Source organism: Balaenoptera ricei, chromosome 15 (genome assembly GCF_028023285.1).
Source record: "Balaenoptera ricei isolate mBalRic1 chromosome 15, mBalRic1.hap2, whole genome shotgun sequence".
NCBI classification, from domain to species: Eukaryota; Metazoa; Chordata; class Mammalia; order Artiodactyla; family Balaenopteridae; genus Balaenoptera; species Balaenoptera ricei.
The window spans coordinates 11,984,313-12,010,288 of NC_082653.1; the positions used below are offsets into that span (position 1 = coordinate 11,984,313).

Below are 25,976 nucleotides of genomic sequence, written 5' to 3' on the forward strand. Positions count from 1 at the left end.
GCTACTTAGCATTTTCACTGAACTCCACATCTAGAACTTTCCACATCGGTTTGTAAAACCCCACGTCATTCATTTCTGTGGACTCAATATTGGTAAAGAGCTTCCTGCTGGATTCAGAGTGCCAGGGCCATAGGAGCCACTGAGCTGCATTCTCCCCTGGCCACTGTGTCTCAGACTTCCCCAGTGAGAAGAATCCTCTGGGGTCCTTGTTAATAAGACAAGTCACCAAGCCCCATCATGGTCCATTTGAATCTGAATCTCCAGTGAGGCTGGGATACTGCATGTATGACAGGTGCTGTAGGAAGGTTGAGAAATACTGTGTGTCCTGGTCTCAGATACTTGCAATAAGACCTGGGTTCAGATCCCCATTGTGCTGCTTCCTTGCTGGTGATTTGGGGCAAGTTACTTAACTTCTTTTTTTTTTTTTTTTTAATTAATTAATTAATTAAATTTTAAATTTTTGGCTGCATTGGGTCTTTGTTGCTGCACACGGGCTTTCTCTAGTTGCAGCAAGTGGGGGCTACTCTTCGTTGGGGTGCACGGGCTTCTCACTGCTGTGGCTTCTCTTGTTGCAGAGCACGGACTCTAGGTGCACGGGCTTCAGTAGTTGTGGCACGTGGGCTTAGTAGTTGTGGCTTGCGGGCTGCAGAGCACAGGCTCAGTAGTTGTGGCGCATAGGCTTAGTTGCTCCGCGGCGTGTGGGGTCTTCCCGGACCAGGGCTTGAACCCGTGTCCCCTGCATTGGCAGGCGGATTCTTAACTACTGTGCCACCAGGGAAGTCCCTACTCAACTTCTTTTTGCCCTAGGTCTTTTCTCCGGAGGAGCAGTTGAAGGCAGTTGTCGAGACAGACTCTGGGCTCAGGTGGCTTGAGGCGGTTTACTGGCTCTTATGTATTCTCTGTGTGCCTCAGTGATCCCATCTGTAAGATGGGGAGAACAGTAGGATCTTCCTAGAAGGTGGCTGTTAGGATTGGCTGAGGTGATAAAGAAAAAACACTATTTGTTGAACATTTTCTTTGTGCCAGATACCAGGTTAAACATTGTCTGATTCAGTGCTCACAACAGCTCATGACCCCATTTCATTTATTTATATATTTTTAAAAATCAAACTTTAACACATTAGATTGTTTAAATTAAAAAAGAAACATATTCTTGTGGTAGATGTAGACAGTAAAAAGTAATAATACTCAGTCTTCCAAGCTCAGCTTCCTATGGAAACCAACGTTAACATGCTGATGTATCCCTTCACAGTGTTTTGTAGGGATATTCTATTTTGAAAATGGAGACAAATATATGTATCTAAAGTGTCACTGTGTGTATTTATAGAAAGGGATTATATCTATTAACTACAACTTATTTTTTTAACCTAACAATATACAGTCTCCCTTGTCAATACACACATCTTCTAGAGGCATTAACCAATGCACTTAGATAAGAGAAATCAATTACCAATATAAGAATGAGTAAAGAAGAAATAAAAATATCCCTATTTGCAGATAATCTGATGCTATACCCAGAAAACCCCAGAAAATCTATGATAAAACTAACTCAAGCAAAAATGAATATAGCAAAGTAGAGGGATGTAAAACTCAACATAGAAAATCCAGACATCTTTCTGGCTCTTGCAGGTCAATATTTAGGCAGCCATCCCCCTCCAACGGATATTTATAATTGTTTCCTTTTTCGTGTGCATTACTGTTATAGTATTTCCTTGTACTTGTATCTCTTTTACCATCTGGTGATTTTATTTCTCTCTAACAGTTTCCTGCAAGTGGGTTTGCTGGGTCAAAGGGCATGCACATTAAAATTTTTATTAGCTGTTGCCACATCATTTCCAAAACCATGGAGCATTCATATGCCTACCCAAAGGAAAGGAGTCTGCTCATTCCCCACCAGATTTTTTCAGTCTTTCCATTTGTTTGCCAATCTAATGGACAGAGGTGGGTAACTTGTTGTTTTAATTTGCATTTTCCCACCACCTTTTCAACATGCAGTTATCGGTGTTTAAACCCTTGCCAATCTGATGGGCAAAAAAGGGCATCTGGCTTTATGGGCATTTCCCTGACTACTGTGATGAAACATCTTTCAGTGTTACCAGCCATTTGCTTTTCCTCTTTGTGAATTGCCTGTTCGTGATTCTTAATGTCTTTTTAGAGGCAACTCCTTATCTTATTGAATCCTGCCATCAGTGCTGGAAAGTTGGTATTATTAAATTCATTTTGCAGGTAAAGAAACTGAGGCTCAGAGAGGTGAAGCCACTTGTCATAGACACACAGCTGGTAGGTGGCAGAGCCAGCAAAAGGGAAACTTGGTCTGTCTGACTGCAAAATCTAGTGCATAAAGCACTGACACGTGCCGGCACGGATTGCTTCTCCAGGAAAGAGTAGTTTCTCTGTTGCCGTTTCCTCTGTACAGATGCTCCAGGGGAGTCTGGGTAGATGCAGAGGGGAACGCTCCCTGTTTTTCTGTGAGCAGCTCTGGGCTGGGTATGGGAAGGCTGCATTTCCCAGTGTGGGCAGCAGGTGGCGATGCTGGGGAAGGTTTCTCAGCTAGGGACTGGAGGCTGAGGTGCAGAACGGCCCTCAGACCTGGTTGTGGGCATGTGAGGCTATGCAGCTTCTTTTGAAGAGTGATTTGGTAGAACCTATCAACATATAAAGTACACATTCCTTTGCTCCTGTACTTCCGCTTCTTGGAATTACCCCACAGAAATGCTTGCATGTGTCTACGGATCCACAGATATTCATTAGCATGTCACTTGTTTTAGCAAACCCTACAAACAACCTAAATGTCCCCTGTAGTAGCTGATGAAATAAATTATGCTTTCACACAAAGGAAAACTATGCAACTGTAGAAAGTAATGGGATATACTGCTATAGGATGAAATCTACTGTTATGAAAAAGGTGCAGAACAGAGGGTATGGGGGTGTGTGTGTTTGTGTTTAAATGTGGGAACATTTATAGATTTTTGCCTCTGGGAAAGCTGAGATGGGATGGAGAGACTCTTAACGCCCATTTGAACTCTTAGAGTTTCTTTCTTTCTTTTTCTTTTATTATTATTGTCGTTGTTGTTGTTATTTACCACTTGCGTGCATTATTCCTCCTCTGCTTTTAGAAATATAAACATTTTAAAAGAAAATTGACCCTTTTGGAGACCCTTAGACCACTGAGTCTGGTGCTTCTCATACAGGAGGGAGTTGGGGGGCAGTAGGGAGTTAAATAGAGCCCCAAGCTCAGCATACTGCTTCTTTCTGGAATAATCATTTCACTGGATTATTATTATTTATTTAAAATTGTTTGGGGGAAAAAAAGCATTCTTATATTAAAGAATCACAGGGTCTAATGCAAAAATCAAATGCATTTTAAAGGTAAAACACAAGACTTTAAAAAAAAAACATGTCTCCGCTGGGGGCCTCTCTAAACTGCACCCTCAGGTCTCCAGTGGTCAAAGGTGTTTCCAAGGCTAGGCCTCTTGCTTTACAAATGGAGAGACTGAGGCCCATAGATGGACAGGGCCTCAGCCAAGCCCACACAGCATGGGAGATCTGACATCAAACCTGTTTCTCCTGCCTCTGACCAAGTTACCAGTCACATGAGCCAGCCAGTTCTGATTCACAGCGTTGAGTCATTACACTGGGGCTGATGAATAATACCTTATAAAAATGGCAGAAATGTAGCAAGTACAACTTACCAAACCCCTGCCAGTACAGAGTGTGTTCTGTGTGTGATCTTTTTGAGTCCTCCTAATGATCCTGTGAACCAGGTTGCCTCCATTTTACAGATGGGGAACTGAGACTCAGAGATACAAAGTGATTTGCCCAAGATCATCCTTCTAGGAAGGGGCTGAGCTGGGATTTCAACCTGGGTCTCTATGGCTGCAAACTGGGTGTTCGCTATCTCACAATTTATTATTATTTCTTTTTTTTTTTTTTTTAACATCTTTATTGAAGTATAATTGCCTTACAATGGTGTGTTAGCTTCTGCTTTATAACAAAGTGAATCAGTTATACATATACATATGTTCCCATATCTCTTCCCTCTTGCATCTCCCTCCCTGCCACCCTCCCCATCCCACCCCTCTAGGTGGTCACAAAGCACCGAGCTGATCTCCCTGTGCTATGCGGCTGCTTCCCACTAGCTATCTATTTTACATTTGGTAGTGTATATATGTCAATGCCACTCTCTCACCCTGTCACATCTCACCCCACCCCCTCCCCATATCCTCAAGTCCATTCTCTAGTAGGTCTGTGTCTTTATTCCTGTCTTGCCACTAGGTTCTTCATGGCCTTTTTTTTTTTTTTTCCCTTAGAGTCCGTATATATGTGTTAGCATACTGTATTTGTTTTTCTCTTTCTGACTTACTTCACTCTGTATGACAGACTCTAACTCCACCTCATTACAAATACCTCCATTTCATTTCTTTTTATGGCTGAGTAATATTCCATTGTATATATGTGCCACATCTTCTTTATCCATTCATCTGTCGATGGACATTTAGGTTGCTTCCATGTCCTGGCTATTGTAAATAGAGCTGCAATGAACATTTTGGTACATGACTCTTTTTGAACTATGGTTTTCTCAGGGTATATGCCCAGTAGTGGGATTGCTGGGTCGTATGGTAGTTCTATTTGTAGTTTTTTAAGGAACCTCCATACTGTTCTCCATAGTGGCTGTATCAATTTACATTCCCACCAGCAGTGCAAGAGAGTTCCCTTTCCTCCACACCCTCTCCAGCATTTATTGTTTCTAGATTTTTTGATGATGGCCATTCTGACCGGTGTGAGATGATATCTCATTGTAGTTTTGATTTGCATTTCTCTAATGATTAATGATGTTGAGCATTCTTTCATGTGTCTGTAGGCCATCTGTATATCTTCTTTGGAGAAATGTCTATTTAGGTCTTCTGCCCATTTTTGGATTGGGTTGTTCGTTTTTTTGTTATTGAGCTGCATGAGCTGCTTGTAAATCTTGGAGATTAATCCTTTGTCAGTTGCTTCATTTGCAAATATTTTCTCCCATTCTGATGGTTGTCTTTTGGTCTTGTTTATGGTTTCCTTTGCTGTGCAAAAGCTTTTAAGTTTCATTAGGTCCCATTTGTTTATTTGTGTTCTTATTTCCATTTCTCTGGGAGCTGGGTCAAAAAGAATCTTGCTGTGATGTATGTCATAGAGTGTTCTGCCTATGTTTTCCTCTAAGAGTTTGATAGTGTCTGGTCTTACACTTAGGTCTTTAATCCATTTTGAGTTTATTTTTGTGCATGGTGTCAGGGAGTGTTCTAATTTCATACTTTTACATGTATCTGTCCAATTTTCCCAGCACCACTTATTGAAGAGGCTGTCTTTTCTCCACTGTATATGCTTGCCTCCTTTATCAAAGATAAGGTGACCATATGTGCGTGGGTTTATCTCTGGGCTTTCTATCCTGTTCCATTGATCAATATTTCTGTTTTTGTGCCAGTACCAAACTGTCTTGATTATTGTAGCTTTGTAATATAGTCTGAAGTCAGGGAGCCTGATGCCCCCAGCTCCATTTTTCGTTCTCAAGATTGCTTTGGCTATTCAGGGTCTTTTGTGTTTCCATACAAATTGTGAAATTTTTTGTTCTAGTTCTGTGAAAAATGCCAGTGGTAGTTTGATAGGGATTGCATTGAATCTGTAGATTGCTTTGGGTAGTAGAGTCATTTTCACAATGTTGATTCTTCCAATCCAGGAACATGGTATATCTTTCCATCTATTTGTATCATCTTTAATTTCTTTCATCAGTGTCTTATAATTTTCTGCATACAGGTCTTTTGTCTCCTTAGGTAGGTTTATTCCTAGGTATTTTATTCTTTTTGTTGCAATGGTAAACGGGAGTGTTTTCTTAATTTCACTTTCAGATTTTTCGTCATTAGTGTATAGAAATGCAAGAGATTTCTGTGCATTAATTTTGTATCCTGCTACTTTACCAAATTCATTGATTAGCTCTAGGAGTTTTCTGGTAGCATCTTTAGGATTCTCTATGTATAGTATCATGTCATCTGCAAACAGTGACAGCTTTACTTCTTCTTTTCCGATTTGGATTCCTTTTATTTCTTTTTCTTCTCCGATTGCTGTGGCTAACACTTCCAAAACTATGTTGAATAATAGTGGTGAGAGTGGGCAACCTTGTCTTGTTCCTGATCTTAGTGGAAATGGTTTCAGTTTTTCACCATTGAGGACAATGTTGGCTGTGGGTTTGTCATATATGGCCTTTATTATGTTGAGGAAAGTTCCCTCTATGCCTACTTTCTGCAGGGCTTTTATCATAAATGGGTGTTGAATTTTGTCGAAAGCTTTCTCTGCATCTATTGAGATGATCATATGGTTTTTCTCCTTCAATTTGTTAATATGGTGTATCACATTGATTGATTTACGTATATTGAAGAATCCTTGCATTCCTGGGATAAACCCCACTTGATCATGGTGTATGATCCTTTTAATGTGCTGTTGGATTCTGTTTGCTAGTATTTTGTTGAGGATTTTTGCATCTATGTTCATCAGTGATACTGGCCTGTAGTTTTCTTTCTTTGTGACATCTTTGTCTGGTTTTGGTATCAGGGTGATGGTGGCCTCATAGAATGAGTTTGGCAGTGTTCCTCCCTCTGCAATATTTTGGAAGAGTTTGAGAAGGATAGGTGTTAGCTCTTCTCTAAATGTTTGATAGAATTCACCTGTGAAGCCATCTGGTCCTGGGCTTTTGTTTGTTGGAAGATTTTTAATCACAGTTTCAATTTCAGTGCTTGTGATTGGTCTGTTCATATTTTCTATTTCTTCCTGGTTCAGTCTCGGCAGTTTGTGCATTTCTAAGAATCTGTCCATTTCTTCCAGGTTGTCCATTTTATTGGCGTAGAGTTGCTTGTAGTAATCTCTCATGATCTTTTGTATTTCTGCAGTGTCAGTGGTTACTTCTCCTTTTTCATTTCTAATTCTATTGATTTGAGTCTTCTCCCTTTTTCTCTTGATGAGTCTGGCTAATGGTTTATCAATTTTGTTTATCTTCTCAAAGAACCAGCTTTTAGTTTTATTGATTTTTGCTATTGTTTCCTTCATTTCTTTTTCATTTATTTCTGACCTGATCTTTATGATTTCTTTCCTTCTGCTAGCTTTGGGGTTTTTTTGTTCTTCTTTCTCTAATTGCTTTAGGTGCAAGGTTAGGTTGTTTATTCGAGATGTTTCCTGTTTCTTGAGGTAGCTTGTATCGCTATAAACTTCCCTCTTAGCACTGCTTTTGCTGCGTCCCATAGGTTTTGGGTCGTCGTATCTCCATTGTCATTTGTTTCTAGGTATTTTTTGATTTCCCCTTTGATTTCTTCAGTGATCACTTCGTTATTAAGTAGTGTATTGTGTAGCCTCCATGTGTTTGTATTTTTTACAGATCTTTTCCTGTAATTGATATCTAGTCTCATAGCGTTGTGGTCGGAAAAGATACTTGATACGATTTCAATTTTCTTAAATTTACCAAGGCTTGATTTGTGACCCAAGATATGATCTATCCTGGAGAATGTTCCATGTGCACTTGAGAAAAATGTGTATTCTGTTGTTTTTGGGTGGAATGTCCTATAAATATCAATTAAGTCCATCTTGTTTAATGTATCATTTAAAGCTTGTGTTTCCTTATTTATTTTCATTTTGGATGATCTGTCCATTGGTGAAAGTGGGGTGTTAAAGTCCCCTACTATGATTGTGTTGCTGTCAATTTCCCCTTTTATGGCTGTTAGTATTTGCCTTATGTATTGAGGTGCTCCTATGTTGGGTGCATAAATATTTACAATTGTTATACCTTCCTCTTGGATCGATCCCTTGATCATTATATAGTGTCCTTCTTTGTCTCTTATAATATTCTTTATTTTAAAGTCTATTTTGTCTGATATGAGAATTGCTACTCCAGCTTTCTTTTGATTTCCATCTGCATGGAATATCTTTTTCCATCCCCTCACTTTCAGTCTGTATGTGTCTCTAGGTCTGAAGTGGGACTTTTGTAGACAGCATATATATGGGTCTTGTTTTTGTATCCATTCAGCCAGTCTGTGTCTTTTGGTGGGAGCATTTAATCCATTTACATTCAAGGTAATTATCGATATGTATGTTCCTATTCCCATTTTCTTAAATGTTTTGGGTTTGTTATTGTAGGTGTTTTCCTTCTCTTGTGTTTCTTGCCTAGAGAAGTTCCTTTAGCATTTGTTGTAAAGCTGGTTTGGTGGTGCTGAACTCTCTCAGCTTTTGCTTGTCTGTAAAGGTTTTAATTTCTCCATCACATCTGAATGAGATCCTTGCTGGGTAGAATAATCTTGGTTGTAGGTTTTTCTCCTTCATCACTTTAAGTATATCCTGCCACTCCCTTCTGGCTTGCAGAGTTTCTGCTGAAAGATCAGCTGTTAACCTTATGGGGATTCCCTTGTGTGTTATTTGTTGTTTTTCCCTTGCTGCTTTTAATATGTTTTCTTTATATTTAATTTTTGACAGTTTGATTAATATGTGTCTTGGCGTGTTTCTCCTTGGGTTTATCCTGTATGGGACTCTCTGTGCTTCCTGGACTTGATTAACTATTTCCTTTCCCATATTAGGGAAGTTTTCAACTATAATCTCTTCAAATATTTTCTCAGTCCCTTTCTTTTTCTCTTCTTCTTCTGGGACCCCTATAATTCGAATGTTGGTGCGTTTAATGTCCCAGAGGTCTCTGAGACTGTCCTCAGTTCTTTTCATTCTTTTTTCTTTATCCTGCTCTGCAGTAGTTATTTCCACCATTTTATCTTCCAGGTCACTTATCCTTTCTTCTGCCTCAGTTATTCTGCTATTGATCCCATCTAGAGTATTTTTAATTTCATTTATTGTGTTTTTCATCGTTGCTTGGTTCCTCTTTAGTTCTTCTACGTCCTTGTTAAATGTTTCTTGCATTTTGTCTATTCTGTTTCCAAGATTTTGGATCATCCTTACTATCATTATTCTGAATTCTTTTTCAGGTAGACTACCTATTTCCTCTTCATTTGTTAGGTCTGGTGTGTTTTGACCCTGCTCCTTCATCTGCTGTGTGTTTTTCTGTCGTCTCATTTTGCTTATCTTACTGTGTTTGGGGTCTCCTTTTCACAGGCTGCAGGTTCGTAGTTCCCGTTGTTTTTGGTATCTGTCCCCAGTGGGTAAGGTTGGTTCAGTGGGTTGTGTAGGCTTCCTGGTGGAGGGGACTATTGCCTGTGTTCTGGTGGATGAGGTTGAATCTTGTCTTTCTGGTGGGCACGTCCACGTCTGGTGGTGTGTTTTGGGGTGTCTGTGGCCTTATGATTTTAGGCAGCCTCCCTGCTAATGGATGGGGCTGTGTTCCTGTGTTGCTAGTTGTTTGGCATAGGGTGTCCAGCCCTGTAGCTTGCTGGTCATTGAGTGAAGCTGGGTCTTGATGTTGAGATGGAGATCTCCGAGAGATTTTTGCCGTTTGGTATTACGTGGAGCTGGTAGGTCTCTTGTGGACCAGTGTCCTGAAGTTGGCTCTCCCACCTCAGAGGCACAGCCCTGATGCCTGGCTGGAGCACCAAGAGCCTTTCATCTACACAGCTCAGAATATAAGGGAGAAAAAAATAGAAAGAAAAAAAGAGGATAAAATAAAATAAAATAAAGCTATTATAATAAAAAATAAGAAAAAAAATTATTAAGAGTAAATGTATTCAGAAAAAAATTTTTTTTAATTTTTAAAAATAGATTTATTAATTTTTTATAGTAAAAAATAAGAAAAAAATTTTTAAGAATAAAATTTATTAAGAAAAAAAATTTTAATTTTTTAAAATAAAAAATATGAAAAAACTTATTAAAAAATTTTTTTAATTTCTAAAAATAGAAAATACGGAAAAAATTATTAAGAAAACATATATTAGGAAAAAAAAATTTTTTTTAATTAAAAAAAAAAAAAAATGGACGGACCTAACCCTAGGACTGATGGTGAAAGCAAAGCTATACAGACAAAATCTCACCCAGAAGCATACACATATACACTCACAAAAAAAGGAAAAGGGGAAATTAATATATCCTGCTCCTAAAGTCCACCTTTTGAATTTGGGATGATTCGTTATCTATTCAGGTATTCAACAGATGCAGGCACATCAAGTTGTTTGTGGAGCTTTAATCCGCTGCTTCTGAGGCTGCTGGGAGAGATTTCCCTTTCTCTTTGTTCGTACAGCTCCCAGCATTCAGCTTTGGATTTGGACCCGCCTCTGCATGTACGTCGCCTGAGGGCGTCCGTTCCCCGCCCAGACAGGACGGGGTTAAAGGAGCAGCTGCTTCGGGGGCTCTGGCTCACTCAGGCCGGGGGAGGGAGCGGTACGGAGGAGGCGGGGCGAGCCTGCGGCGTCAGAGGCGTCGTGACGTTGCTGCAGCCTGAGGCGCGCCGTGTGTTCTCCGGATCACGGGAGCCTGGCAGTGGCGAGCTGCACCGGCTCCCGGGAGGGGCAGTGTGGAGAGTGACCTGTGCTCGCACACAGGCTTCTTGGTGGCGGCAGCAGCAGCCTTAGCGTTTCCTACCAGTCTCTGGGGTCCGCGCTGTTAGCCTCGGCTCGCGCCCGCCTCTGGAGTTCGTCTAGGCGGCGCTCTGAATCCCCTCTCCTTGCGCGCCGCGAAACAAAGAGGCAAGAAAAAGTCTCTTGCCTCTTCGGCGGCTGCAGACCTCCTCTCCGGCTCCCTCCCGGCTCGCCGCGGCACGCCAACCCCTTCAGGCTGTGTTCACGCCGCCAACCCCAGTCCTCTCCCTGCGATCCGACCAAAGCCCGCGCCTCAGCTCCCAGCCCCGCCTGCCCCAGCGGGTGAGCAGACAAGCCTCTCGGGGCTGGTGAGCGCTGCTCGGCGCTGAGCCTCTGTGCGGGAATCTCTCCGTTTTTCCCTCTGCGCCCCTGTTGCTGTGGGATCCGCGCTGATAGCCGCGGCTCGCACCCGTCCCTGGATTTCGTTTAGGCAGCGCTCTGAATCCCCTCTCCTTGCGTGCCACGAAACAAAGAGGCAAGAAAAAGTCTCTTGCCTCTTCGGCAGCTGCAGACTTTTTCCCGGACTCCCTCCTGGCTAGCACCAAAGCCCGCGCCTCAGCTCCCAGCCCCCGCCCGCCCCGGCGGGTGAGCAGACAAGCCTCTCGAGCTGGTGAGTGCTGGTTGGCGCCGAGCCTCCGTGCGGGAATCTCTCCGCTTTGCCCTCCGCACCCCTGTGGCTGCGCTCTCCTCCGCGGCTCCGAAGCTTCCCCCCTCTGCCACCCGCAGTCTCTGCCCGCAAAGGGGCTTCCTAGTGCGTGGAAACCTTTCCTCCTTCACGGCTCCCTCCCACTGGCGCAGGTTCCGTCCCTATTCTTTTGTCTCTGTTATTTCTTTTTTCTTTTACCCTACCCAAGTACGTGGGGATTTTCTTGCCTTTTGGGAGGTCTGACGTCTTCTGCCAGCGTTCAGTGGGTGTTCTGTAGGAGCAGTTCCACATGTAGATGTATTTCTACTGTATCTGTGGGAAGGAAGGTGATCTCCGCGTCTTACTCTTCCGCCATCTTGCCCCTACTCCTATATTATTATTTCTTACTTATAGAAATAATACATGAATACATTCTCCTTGGACTAATAATTTACTAACATTCGTTAAGCTTTGTTTAATAATATAGCTAATGTTTTTTAGGCCTGTGATAGGCATCCCTCTTTGGACTTTATATGTTATGCATTCAATCCCTGTATAACCCTATGTGATGAGTACTCTTGCCTCAATTTATAGGTAAGAAAACTGAGGTGTTCAGAGGTGAGGTGCCTTGTTCAAGGTCAGGCACTCTGCTCCAGAGTTTGGGCTGTTAACTTGGCTCCCCTGCCTCTTGTGAAAAAAAAAATCAAATATTACAGAGAAGGCAAATTCTCTTTTGACCACACTCCCTCTACATCTATCACCAAGGTAACCATTGTTATCAATTTGGTGTTATCCTGCTAGAACAGTGCTATCCTGTAGAAATAGAATGCCAGTCATATATGTAATTTTAAATTTTCTAGTAGACGCATTAAAAAAAGGAAGAGGTGAAATCAACTTTATAAAATATAAATCAATTGTATAAAATATAAAAAATATTATATTTTTTCTTTAACCCAGTATATCTAAGATATTAGCATTTCAGCATGTAATTAATATAAAAATTCTTGCGATATTTTACATTTTGTTTCTCATGCTAAGACTTGAAATCTGGGGTGTACTTTTTACTCATAGCACGTCTCAGTTCCAGGCGGCCACAGTTCATGTACTCAGTAAGCACATGTGGCTTGTGGCTTTCTTCCTTGACAGAGCAGTTCTAGACCCTTCTCCACGTGGTAAAAGACAGTATGAGCCCCAATTATACTCTGATCTAAATACACAGCAAACCCTGGTTTTCTCAGTGGGAAAGTTTTTTTGTTTTGTCTTGCTTTGTTTTTTTGGTCAAACTAAACATGGAAATAATTAGGACTGGAAATAACGTCTCCTTATTGATTTTGTTGAACATCCCTCCTTAAGCTCACATGTTGTATAAACTAACCGTTTAGAAATGTTGCTTTCTTCCCACGCTCACATTTCAGGAATTGGCTTATTCAGGCTCCACCTTTGACACCTGCGTCTTCCCCATCAGCGGGGTCCCAGGTGGAGTCACCAAACTCAGTTTTTCAGAACCCCTCTTCTTCACTCCCGATCATCTGTTTGAAATACAGAATGAACTTTTTGAATCTGTAAGTCTATGAATCTGTGATCTTTCGCTGGAAATGTTTTACAGGGATAGGGGGTGGTGCCAGATTTTGAATATGTTTCACGTGGTTCAAACATTGAAAATATAAAATGGTAACAGTGAAAAGTCTCCTCTCCCTGCTTGCCATCCCTCCTTCCACCCAATTCCCACTCTCCACAATTGGCTGCTTTTATTAGTTTCTCGTGGATCCTTCCAGAGTTCCTTTATGCAAATACAAGCAAATGTGCTATATTCTTGTTTTTCTCTTTTGCCCACAAGTGCATAGTAAACACACTGATGTGGACACTTTGCCTTTTTCTAACAATGTAGAGTAGCAATAGCTAACTCTTGTGTAAGATTTCGTGTATCCTGCACTGTTCTAAGAGCTCTTCAAATGTTAAGCAGATTTGATCAAATTGCTGCTATATTTTTTTTTTTACTTGTTTTTTTGCCAATCCAATTTTTTATTATACACCACCATCTTTGGCTCATTTGCCAAATGACATTCACATATCTTCCTGTTTTCTTAGTGGTGGTAAAATATGTATAACATAAAATTTACTATTTAAACCATTTTAAGTATAAAATTCAGTGGCAATAAATACCTTCACAATGTTGTGTAGCCATACCGTTATGTATTTCCAGAAGTTTTTCATCATACTGGAAGATCTGTATCCATTAAATAATAACTCCCCATCTCTCCCTCCCTCCACCCCTATTAACCTGTATTCTACTCTCTGTCTATATGAATTTGCCTATTCTGAGTACCTCGTATAAGTGGAATCATGCAATATTTCTCTTTTTGTGTCTGCCTTATTTCACTTAGTATAACGTTCTCAGGATTCTTCCATGTTGTAGCATGTGTCAGAATGTCCTTCTTTTTAAGGCTGGATAATATTCCATTGTATGGATATGCCACCTCTTGTCTACCTATTCATCTGTTGATGGACACGGGTTATTTCGACCTTTTGACTATTGTGAATAATGCTGCTATGAACATGGGTGTATACAAGTATCTGTATGATGTGCAAATATTTTCTCCCATTCTGTCGGTTGTCTTTTCATACTGCATTGCTTTTGAAAGTCATCCTTAAAAGCCGTATTTACAGTGACATTCAAGACCTGCAGTTGTGCTGTCAGACCTTAAAAAATGCCAGTCATTTCTAAATCTGTGTTAAATTACCCCTCCTTTTTTAAAATTTTTAATTTAATTTAATTTAGATTCTTTTCTCTCTTTTTTAAAAATTTTATTTATTTATTTGTTTTTGGCTGCACTGGGTCTTCATTGCTGTGCACAGGCTTTCTCTAGTTGCGGCGAGCAGGGGCTACTCTTCGTTGTGGTGCGCGGGCTTCTCGTTGCGGTGGCTTCCCTTGTTGCGGAGCACGGGCTCAAGGCACGCGGGCTTCATTAGTTGTGGCACGCGGGCTCAGTAGTTGTGACTCACGGGCTCTAGAGTGCAGGCTCAGTAGTTGTGGCGCACAGGCTTAGTTGCTCCGCGGCATGTGGGATCCTCCCAGACCAGGGCTCGAACCCGAGTCCCCTGCACTGGCAGGCGGATTCTTAACCACTGTGCCACCAGGGAAGCCCTTTACCTCCTTTTGTTAACAATCTCATCAGATTGGTCCTGTAAGTAAGCATCTAGAACCAGCCTCAACTGAGGTGGCTTCAGCACCTCCTGCACCCTGCACCCTGCACCCACCTGTTTAAAAGCTCCATGTGCCTGGGCCGCACCCCCAGAGATTCTGATGAGATTGATGGGGGTGGGGTGGGGACCTGAGCAGCCAGAGATTTAAACCTGCCTGGTGATGCTCCAGTACCTGAAAATTTGGGAAAGCGGAAAATCGTGTATTTCAGATGAACAGTTGGCCTCATTGCTTTAAATTGAGAAGTATGTCACCTGAAAAAGTGTCTAGAGGTTGAAGAAAAGCACATGGAGCATATTATTTGAAAACGTAACTAATATACTTCAATAAGTTTTGCCTGCGTTTTACATCCTGTAACGTGCAGCCTGGTTTAGAGCCACTGGGTGGATGGATCTTCCTGAAACACTGCTTTGTGGCTCAAAAAAGTCAATGAGAGAGTTTCCAGTACTTTGGAATTTTGTAGCAATCCAAGCGACTCCCCCTTTTCCAAGGAGTGATTTTGGAAAAACCAAATCGTATATTTGCACATATATATATGTCAATACAGCATCATCTTGTAGCATTGATACAATAAATAAGTAAGCATCTGACTTTATTCCTTCAATGGTCTGCCTGTGTGGGCCCGGGTGAGGGCTGGACATAAAGAACTTCCTCATTGGTTTTCACTGCTTCACGGTTTTCCAGAATGTAAACACACCATTGTTTATTTAATGGTGTTTTCGAACTGGTGATCCGTGAGCCAATTTAACTTGAGATGCTTTTGTGGCCTGCGCGGTGATTTAAAAATTTATTACTGAGATGCTAACTTTAAAACACATGAGAAGATTCCCCCTGAACATCTAGATTTCAGTTTCTTCTAGAAACCCAGGCTCCCTGGCTGTGCTGGGCTGGTCGCTGGAGCTGAGTGGAGCCACCCGACCCTCCCGTTGGGCCCCTTCCCGTCCCTCCTCCCTCATTCACTTTACCTGCCTTTCCTGCAGGTAGTTGAGTTTGAGACCCCAGACCAACCTGCCCCCTCTTGGTGGTCAGTTTGGTCGTTACCCCTGAGTGACGCTGTGCTGAGCGTGCTCTCAGGGTCTCCCCGCCCACATGGGCTGGTGTTCCTCGGATCAGACCCCAGGAAGGGAGAATGTGGCTCCCCGTTTCCTGCTCCTCCCCCTGCTGCGCTGAGAAGCCCATTCATTTAGCAAATGTTGATTGAGTACCTCCTCTGGGCCAGGCCAGCATTTAAGGGCCGGGGTCCCTGTCGCCTCTTTCCCACAGGAACTCCCCATGCCCTGGGGTGACACCTGGAAGACCCTTGGCCTAATGGGAGGTCAGGGCTGGGTGACCCTGGGCTGGAGGTGGATCTGTAACCCTCATCCTCTGTGCTCCGTCCCTGCAGGGGATAAGGACCAGGTGTGCAGGGTCAAAGGTCGCCTGTGGAAGCTGTTGTCCCCAGCCAGGCTGGCCACTCGGGCCCACCGGAGCAAATGGCTGGAGAGTTACCTGCTGCACCTGGAGGAGATGGGCGTGTCGGAGGAGATGCAGGCGCGGGCTCTGGTGCTGCAGCTCTGGGCCACACAGGTGGGTGTGTGCAGAAGTGGATGTGAGGTTGTGCATATGAGTGCTTGTGTGTGCGTGTGTGCACTCATGTGCGTGTGTGCCATCAGGCACACTTAGGCACATGCCTGCGAGTACATGTGCATGTGCCTGCATGGGCGCTCACATCTGTGTGCATGTAGGTGTACATGTGTGAGAGTGTGCCACTGTGAGTATGGCTGTGGGTAGGTGCACACACACCCCGCTGTCTGCCCCAGTTCCCTGACTCTCTTAACTGTCAGTCTCATGAACAGGATCATTCATTCGATATATTTTTTTTTAATTTGGAAAAACATCAAACTTACAGAGAAGCTGTATGAATAGTTTAATGAACTCATATATACTTCACCTTGATTCCCCAGTTTTAAACATTTGACCATATTTGCTTTCTCTCTCTCTCCTACTGTGCGTATCTTATTGAACCATTTGCAATTTAGTTGCAGACATCAGGATTCTTTGCCCCTAATTACTTCAGCGTGCATCTCCTAGGAGCAAGAATATTCCCTTACATCAACATCTGATCAGCTCAGTGATCAAATTCAGGACAGTTAACCCAGATACAGGATCATTATCTAATATACAGCCCACATTCCAATTTTGCCAGTTGTCTTAATAATATTCTTTATGGCTCATCTAGGTCCAGCATCCAACTCAGGATCACACACTGCATTTAGTCATTCTGCCTTTTTAGTTTTCTTTGATATGGAACAGTTTTGGTGCCTTTTGTTGTTTCTCACAACCTTGAGATTACTGAAATATGCAGACCAGTTATCTTGAAGACTCATTTAAAAGTTCCACTGAGTACTTACCATGGACCACAAAGACCCTGCTTTGTGTTGCTTTTGTTTCAGCCAGGGGCAGGGTGGGGCAGACATCAGGGAAAGAGATACAGGGTGATTTTAGATGCTGATATGCAGGATATAAAACAGGGTCATGACTAGATAGGTCCTGGGGGTCTACTCTGGCCAGGGTGGCCTCTCTGAGGAGGAGATGACTGAGCTGAACCCTGGATGATAAGAAAGATCTAGATTTGGGGACGTGGGGGAAGATGTGGGGACAGAGTATTCCAGGAAGGGGAAACAGCATGTGCAAAGGCCCTGGGGTTGGATCATGCCAAGTGTTTGGGCAACAGCAAGGAGTTGAGTGTGGCCGAAGCAGAGTGAGGAGGGGTGGTGGGAATGAGGGCAGAGATCATGGAGGGCCCTGTGAGTCCTAGTAACTAAGGACTTGAGATTTTGTTCTGGGTGAGGTGGGAGCCCTGGCAGGGTTCTGAGCAGAGAAGGGACAGGATCTGAGAGGCAGGGACACCAGTGAGGAGACAGTGGTGGCAGGACCAGGTGGTGGCCATGGAGATGAGGAAGAAGTGGATAGATTCTGGAAACCAAGGGAAGACAGGGCCAGTGAAGCTGGTAAGGGACTAGATATTGGAGTGAGAGAAAGCAGGGCTGAGGATGCTGCATCCCCAGGCCTGGCTGCTGCCCTCGCCCCAACCCTGAACCCCCCCTTTCTTTGGGCCCCACCTCGGCAGTGACAGTTACACAGGCTGACATTGCTGGGTAATTCCTCTCCCATTGACTTGCGACTTATTTTTAGTTTTTTCCCAGAGCCATTAACTGTCCTTGCAGGCAGAGGCTGGGAAGGGTTGGGGGCTGGGTTTAATCAGCAGTTGGGGCCCCATTAGTGTCTAATAACATATTTATGGGCAGTGACTTGGGATTCCAAACTGTCCCCAGAATCCCCTATGGAAATGACCTCTGTCAGCAGAACTGGATGCTGGCCTGGGGGCTTGAGTGGCAGCAAGCCCGGCAAACAGCCTTTGTCGGGGCCAGGAGAACCGGGCAAGAGTTGGGGTCAGGGTGTCCTCTGAGATTGAGTTGTTGGCAGCGTCCAGAATTCAGGCAGGTGGAAGACCCTTCAAGATCTCGAGTCTTTTGAGAGTAAGGCCAAGAGGCTGGGTCGCCCAGTGGTTTGGGGCACAGGCTCTGTGAACAACCTGCCTGAACTTGGATCCTGACTTTGCCACTTCTTGGCAAGTCAGTCCCTTCTTAGTGCCTCGCTTTACTCCTCTGTAAGATAGAGACGGCAGGACCTTCCTCAAGGCGTTGTGGGGAGGGTGAAAGGAAGCAACCCATGTAAAATCCTGTAACTGTGCTTGGCAGGTAACTAGCGCTCAATAAACATATCCAAGAAATACTTAGTGAGGGCCCACTGTGTGCCAGGCACCATTCTAGAAGCTGGGAAGAGAGCAGTGAGCAGAACAAAGACCCCTGCCCTTAAGGAGCTGACATTCTGGTGGGAGGAGACAGACAATTACTAAACACGTAAGTCTGTAAAATGTATTACAGATAATAAGTTCTATGGAGAATGGATAAAGCAGGGAAAGGGAATGGTGGCAGGAGCGAGGAGGGGCTGCTTTTTTGAGTGGTCAAGGAAGGCCTCACCAAGAGGGTGACATCTGAGCAGAACCTCAAAGCAAGTGAGAGAGTGAGCCATGTAGATGTGTAGGATAGGGGAGGGGGTGGGCAGCAAGCGCAAGGGCCCTGAGGTGGGGATGAGGGTGATGCAGCAGGGAGGTAGCAGGTGCCAGACCATGCAGGACCCTGTAGGCCATGGAGAGCACCTTTGGCTTTTCCTCTGAAATGGAAACCCTTTAAAGGCTCTGAGCAGAGGAGTGACATGACCTGCCTTCTGCTTTAGAAGGGTCATTCTGGCTACATTGCTGAGAATAGACTGTAGTGGGGGCAGTGGAGGCAAGGAGACCAGGGAGGAGGCCACAGCAATATCCAGGCAAGAGAGGATGGTGCTGGACCAGAGGGCAGAAGGGAGAGTGATTGGCTTCTGGACATATTTCCAGGTAGAGTCAACAGGCTTTGCTCTTGGATGGGACATTAGGAGAAGATGTCAACCAGGATGACTCCAGGCTTGAGTGTGAGCAGCAGGAAGGCTGAAGTTGAAGAAGATGGTGGAAGGAGTGACTTTTGGGGGAGAAAGTCGGGGGTTTGTTTGGGGCATGTTGAGTTCTAGGTGGAGAGCGGGTAGGTAGGAGTGCCTGAAGAAAAGAAGAGTCTGGAGTCCAGGGTTAAGGTCCAGGCTGGACATTTTGGGGGGTTGACAGTGCAGAGATGGTTGTTCAAGGGTGGATGGAGAAGCGGGCCAAGCCCTGGGCCTCTCCAGTGTGGGGGTGGGAAAGATGAGGAGAGCCAGCAAGGGAGACTGAGGAGCCGCCAGGGAGGGGAACTGGGAGGAAGCGCCACCCAGAGGCTGGCTGCGGAAAGTGTTCCAAGGGGTTGAGAAATGGTAGCTGGGATTGCTGTTGTCAGATCCGAGTGAGGAATAATCATTTCAAAAAATATTATTGAGCGCTTACCCCGTGCCAGTCACCCGGTTGAGCACTTTACAAACATCATCTCACAGGATCCTCGAAAAGGCTCCATGAGTCCAGAACCCCAGACCTGGGGTCTAGGCTGATGGAGGGGTCAAGGGGGCTCCAGCATCCAGGGGCTAGAGGAGGGCCTGGTGGGCTGAGATCCAAGGTCCAGGCAGGGGAAGAGGCTGGCTCTTAGGGGACGTGGGTTGGGTTGGGGTGGGCTGACTGGGCGGAGGGAGGAGAGCTCCCAAAGGCCTGCCCCTGCAGGCCCATCATGGTCCGAGCTGCTCTCCTAGCTCTGAGCTGTCAGGCAATGGGCAGCTCTGCTGACCACGGTAATGCTGGGACTGACACCGCTAACTGTTGTGGCCCCATCACTCAAGTTTCATTCTTCTCTTCCTTCTCCATATCTGCCTTGGCCTCAGCAGCCATGGCTGCAGGAACTCCTGGGTGGTCCTGAGTGGGGGGAGGCGGACTGTGGGAGCCGCACGGGCACACGGTTTGCAGATGCTCAGCTGCTCAGTGGAGATAATGATTGCGATCGTGATCGTGGAGGCACTGCAACATGAGGATGAAAAGCAAAGGCAGTGTTTTGAGTCAGACAGACTTGGGTGGAATCCCAGCTCTGCCACTGACTAGTTGTGTGACCTTGAATAGATCACTTCACTTTTCTGGGCTTCAGTTTCACCATCCAAAAAGAGGAGGTAATAAGAATAATAGCTGTGCACAGAATCGGGTTTTTCCCCTTCAGTAGTTTCATTTTGAGATAATTTTAGGTTATAGAAGAGTTGCAAAGATAGTACAGAGAGTTCCCAAATACCCTTCACCCAGCTCCCCCCAGTGTTAACCTCTTACAGAACCACTGTGCATGTGGGAAAACTAAGAAATCAGCGTTGGTACATTACTATTAATTGAAAGTCCATACTTTATCCAGATTTCCCCAGTTTTTCCACTACTGTCCCTTTTCTCTTCCAGGATCCAATCCAGGATCTACTTTGCACTTAGAGTATTTTTTTATTCCCTTAGAAAAAAATTTTAATCACAAAAAAATGAAAATAAATGTAATCTGTGATCTCCCACCCCTCACCTCTGTGTTCTCTCGCACCTCACATGGGCTTTCCCAGGTGGTGGCAGCAAAGGCCACCAGCAGCTCTTGGCAACTTGGCAGTCCCCATGGAGGAGGGATTCTTTCTCCCGTGAATTCCAGCACAAACCCCAAGTCTGATACCCACTGGCCCAGCCCGGGTTACCTGTCCCCTCTGAGTCCGTCACTGACTGAGTGGCCCAGGCTGGGGTCACATGGTCACACCTGAGGTCTGGAGGGGGTGGTTTCGCCCCAGACAATCCACTGGACTTCACATGAAGTGGAGGTAGTTCTCCGAAGGAAAATGGGCTGCTGTTACCCAAAGGCAGGGGAGTGGTGCAGGGCTGCAGGTGTCCCCACTCCAGTTGACTGACAGTGCGGAGAGGAGACCACAAGGTGGCGCACGTGAGCCGCTGAGCACCGGGTCTGGCTCACAGTGAGCGCCCCCTGGAGGTCAGGTACCGTCGTTCACAGAAAAGGTAGAACAGAGCACAGGCGCGGCTGGGTGGTGGACTTTGGCTGCAGTGGGAAGGAGGGAGATTAGACCAGAAGTGTCCTCTTGGGTAAACTGAGGCAAGGTCCTGCGGGAGAACACTCAGCTTCCAGGGTAGTGGACTAAAGATCTCATGGTTGTGTGATCATACACACATGCACGCTCACACATCGGTGCAGCTGGGCGGAAAACAGTCTTCATCACCTCCCTAACTTGCCACAGCTTCTTCCTGAAAGCAGAGTTAACCGAGCAGCCTTGTTTCCCACTCCTGCTTTGTAATTAATGAGTGGTGGCCCCCATCTGACCATCTGGGCAGGTAAAATGGCCTTGGCACTGAGTTAACCCAAAGCTGAATTATTTATCGCCTGCATTCCCCTGGCTGCTCAAGTGATGGACAGCAAGTGACCTTGCTTGTTTCAGCCGGACCTGAGGCGCTGGAGGAAATCTCAGAGAGAGTCCAAGGCCTCCATCGGTTCTCGAACCCGAGGGAGGGGCTGGTGAGAGAGGGAGACCACTTCTGAACACCTACTGTGTGCTCAGCCTGTGGGGGTCACTAGTATTCCTTGTGGCCACCCCAGGAGTGGGCACGTATTTATTCCCATTTTACCAAGAGGGAGGTTCTGAAACCCAGAGGGGAGTGGCTTGTCCAGAATCACAGGAAGTGGGCAGCTGGGATTTGAACCCAACTCTACCTGGTCCTGGTCCTGGTCCTGGTCCTGGGCTGTGCCAGCCCACCTCCAAGGCTGCCTTGGAGGTCCCCAGCCCAAAGGAACATAGATGTTTATTTGACAAATACCACCGAGCCCCCCACAATATGCTGAGCAGTGGGGAGGGACTAGGGCATGCTGAGTTTTCCTTTTCAGTAAAAGGTGTGATAAAGGTGCCTGCTTGATAGGAAGATTGAATGAGGGCACCTGGCACCTCTGAATTCATGGTAGCTAAAGAGAAAGAAAATCTGTTTCACCATCACTGATGCTTTGTGCATTTATTTTCTGCCTCTCCCCCCTCCCAGCTTCTGTCCCAGAGGAAACCTCAGTTGCCAGGTTCTTGAATCTCCTTCTAGAGATGGTCTGTGCTTCTTCATATATGTCCCTCTTTAAATGTACACACAAACGGTAGCACGATGAGGCCCCGTCCCGCATCTTGCTTCAGTGCGTCTTGGCTACTGTCCCATATCAGCACGCACAAAGTCAGCTCCTTTTTAGCAACTTCCGGTGTCATCATCCTATGGATGGATCATCATTTATCTCACTGATCTCCTGTTGAGGTTGCTTCCAATCTTTTGCAGTTACATCAGCACTGTGAGAAATATCCTTGTGCAAATGTCCTTTCGTCCATGTGCAATAGTGTCTGTAATAGAATTTCTGGGTAAACATGATATTTGATGACTCCTTAATATCCCATTATTAAGACTGGATAGGCTGGTCATTTATGGTAGACAAAAATCTTCCTCCAAATCGAGGTTAATTGGTATTCCAACCATATCTAGAGTTCATTTAAGGATACCCCATCATATCTTAGCCACATGCTGAATACTGGAGTATTAATATATTGAGCCAAGACTGAAGTCTTGGAGCAAGAAATTTTATCCATTTTCCTAATTATTTAACTATTGGGAAGTTTTACATAATTTTTGTTCAAGAAACTAATAGCTTTCACAGTCATCATTGATTATTGCTGCTTTGCTATATATGCACACAATACTCAAATATTTGAAAGCAAACATTCAGATTTTGTACCAGTTTCTTATTGTTGCATAACAACCAACCACGAAAACTCAGTGGCATACCTTGATGAGCGTTTATCTAACTCACCTGTCTGTGCGTCTGCTGGGAGTCAGCTGGTCTAGACCAGGCTCGGCTGGACAGCACAGCTCTGCTCCGTGTGTTTCTCATCTTCCTCTTGGGACCAGCCAGCTCGCCGGGCAAGTAGAAACCCACAAGGTCTCTTAAGGCCTAGACTTAGCACTGCTGGTCTGTCAATTCTGCCTCATTCTATTGGCCTAAGCAGGTCACATGGCTGAGCCCAAATCCAAGGGGCTGAGGAAATACACTCTGCCCCTTAAATGTGAGGAAGTGCAGAGTCACATGGTAAGAAGCATGCATGCAGGGAAGGTTGGGGAATTGGGGCTAAGGATGCATCCATCCTCAGATGTTAACAGTAATCTTAACTGATGTACTTTGTTCTTTTTACTGACATTTTCGCTGATTAGCTATGGAGGTTACCTGTGTGACCTCAGATCAATGATTTTGCTCAAGGTCAGGGATGCCAAGAGTGGCCTTGAAGCAGGCATTGGGCTAGGCCAAAGCCACAAAGCATATTTGGGCCATGTCCTGAGGCTGAAGATAGACGTGGGTCATCAGGAGTGGGAACCCAGGCCTCCCGACCCCAGTGCCTTGGCCCAGGCTGTGTCCATGGCACAGACCGGTCAGCTCTCACCCCAGCTTTGCCCTCTTGATGGTGTAACGGGGGCTCCTTCTCATTTCAGGGGAACATGGGTCCTGCTGCCTTCTGGCTTCTGCTCTTCCTCCTCAAGAACCCCGAGGCCCTGGCTTCTGTCCGTGGAGAGCTTGAGCCTATTCTCTTGCGAGTAGAGCAGCCCATTTCGCAGATGACCACCCTCCCACAGAAGGTTTTGGACAGCATGCCTGTGCTTGGTGAGACAGTCAGACCCTCCAAGACAGCCCCAAAGACCAGGGCATCATGGGCCCCCAAGCCCTCCCTCCCCGTCATGGGTTCCCAGCGTCCAGGGTCCATCAGTGTCCTCTGACCTAGGGTCCCGCTGGGCCTCCTATCTTCATAGACCTGGCATCTCCATGCCCTTGTCTCCACTACCCATGTTTCATGGTCTCAGTGGGAGATTTTTTGTTGCAAGTGGCAAAAAACTTAACTTAAATGCGCTGAAGCAGAAAAGAGATTTCATTTGGGGCAGGTAACTAAAAAGTCTAGAGGTACTGGCTTCAGGCACAAGTGGATCCAGGTGCTTTAACAATGCCATCAGGTCTTTGTCTCTCTCCATCCTCAGCCTCATTTTCCACTGGGTTGACTCCAGTCTCAGGCTGGCAAGATGGCTGCCAGTGGCTCCAGGCTGATGTGTTCCCGGCTCTGGGAGGGTGTGCTTCTCTGCAGCGTTCCTACCCAGAGCCCCAGGAATGTGTCTCTTTGGCTCTCTTTGGGTCGTGTGCCCATCTGGAGCCAATCATGGATGCTCTGATTAGCCAATCACAGCCCAATCCCAGGTGTTGGGACTGAAATCAACAGCCCAACCCCTGAGAGTGGGGGAGGGGATGGTCCCCAGAAGAAAGCAGGGAACTGTTTCCAGAAGGGGAATGTATGCTGGGCAGGCAGACACAACCAATATGGATGGCCCTGCTCTTTCCCTAGCCGCCTCCGGTATCTCCCTGGAAGACACCTTCCCTCACAGCTTCTTTTAGGGTCAGACCCAAACCTTCACGTCCAAAGTCTCTGAAGACTGCAGCAATCACATCTCATCACTTGGCCATTTTGGGTCTTGCTTTGTGATGGTGGGCAAGTCATGCACCCTCTCTGAGCCTTCCCACCTGCCTCTGTAAAATGAGAGGTGGGGGTGGCATTCGAGTGGGGAAGAGGACAGTGCTGACCCCCGCTTGTATCTGCCCTGTGCAGAGAGCGTGCTGAGTGAGAGCCTCAGGCTCACCGCCGCACCCTTCATCACCCGCGAGGTCGTGGTGGACCTGGCCTTGCCCATGGCAGATGGGCGGGAATTCACCCTGCGATGTGGCGACCGCCTCCTCCTCTTCCCCTTCCTGAGTCCCCAGAAGGACCCGGAGATCTACACAGACCCAGAGGTAAAAGGCATACCAGTGACTGTGGGGGAAGATGAGTGGCTTCAGGATCTGTCCTATCTGAGTGGCAGCCAGTTCTGCTCTTTGTTTGCTGTGGAACCTTGCCCAGATCACTTCATCTCTCTGTATCTCTGTTTCCTCGCCTGTGAAATGGACCTCAAAATAGCACCTGCCTCACAGGGTTGTCAGGAAGATTAAATGTGATCGTGTAAGAAAGATCTTCATAGCACCTGGCACACACTAAGCGCTTTGCAGGGGACAGCTGAGCCATTTTTCCTGTTTTCAGAGTGTTATAATGTCAGCTTCTCAGCACCTTTACCTCTCCCTGGAATTTGAGATGGGGCAAACTTTTACAATTTCTAACAGATTTGGATGTTTACTGTGTGCCAGGTTCTGTGCTGTGCATCCATGCATCCATCCATCCATGCATCCACCCACCCACCCACCCAACCATCCATCCATCCATCCATCCATCCATCCGTGCATCCATCCATCCATCCATCCACCCACCCACCCAACCATCCATCCATCCATCCACCCACCCACCCAACCATCCATGCATCCATCCATCCATCCATCCATCCATCCATGCATCCATCCATCCATCCATCCATCCATCCATCCATCCGTGCATCCATCCATCCATCCATCCACCCACCCACCCAACCATCCATGCATCCATCCATCCATCCATCCACCCACCCACCCAACCATCCATGCATCCATCCATCCATCCATCCATCCATCCATGCATCCATCCATCCATCCATCCATCCATCCATCCGTGCATCCATCCATGCATCCATCCATCCATCCATGCATCCAACCATGCATCCACCCACCCACCCAACCATCCATGCATCCATCCATCCATCCATCCATCCATCCATCCATCCGTGCATGCATCCATCCATCCATCCATGCATCCATCCATCCATCCATGCATGCATGCATCCATCCATCCATCCATCCATCCATGCATCCATCCATCCATCCATCCATCCATCCATCCACCCACCCACCCAACCATCCATGCATCCATGCATCCAACCATGCATCCATCCATCCATCCATCCATCCATCCACCCACCCACCCAACCATCCATGCATCCATCCATCCATGCATCCATCCATCCATCCATGCATCCATCCAACCATGCATCCACCCACCCACCCAACCATCCATGCATCCATCCATCCATCCATCCATGCATCCATGCATCCATCCATCCATCCATCCATCCGTGCATCCATCCATCCATCCATCCATCCATCCGTGC

The 25,976-nt window shown here is 45.7% G+C and overlaps 1 protein-coding gene across 1 annotated transcript in view; it reads left to right on the forward strand.

The window, feature by feature from the left end:
- The window catches only part of PTGIS (prostaglandin I2 synthase), a 54,712-nt gene that overhangs the window by 20,743 nt on the left and 7,993 nt on the right, over positions 1–25,976 (forward strand). The window contains exons 6-8 of the mRNA XM_059896566.1: positions 15,732–15,913; positions 23,361–23,529; positions 24,518–24,699. Coding sequence (XP_059752549.1) covers positions 15,732–15,913; positions 23,361–23,529; positions 24,518–24,699 — 533 coding nt within the window. The remainder of the gene's footprint in view (positions 1–15,731; positions 15,914–23,360; positions 23,530–24,517; positions 24,700–25,976) is intronic.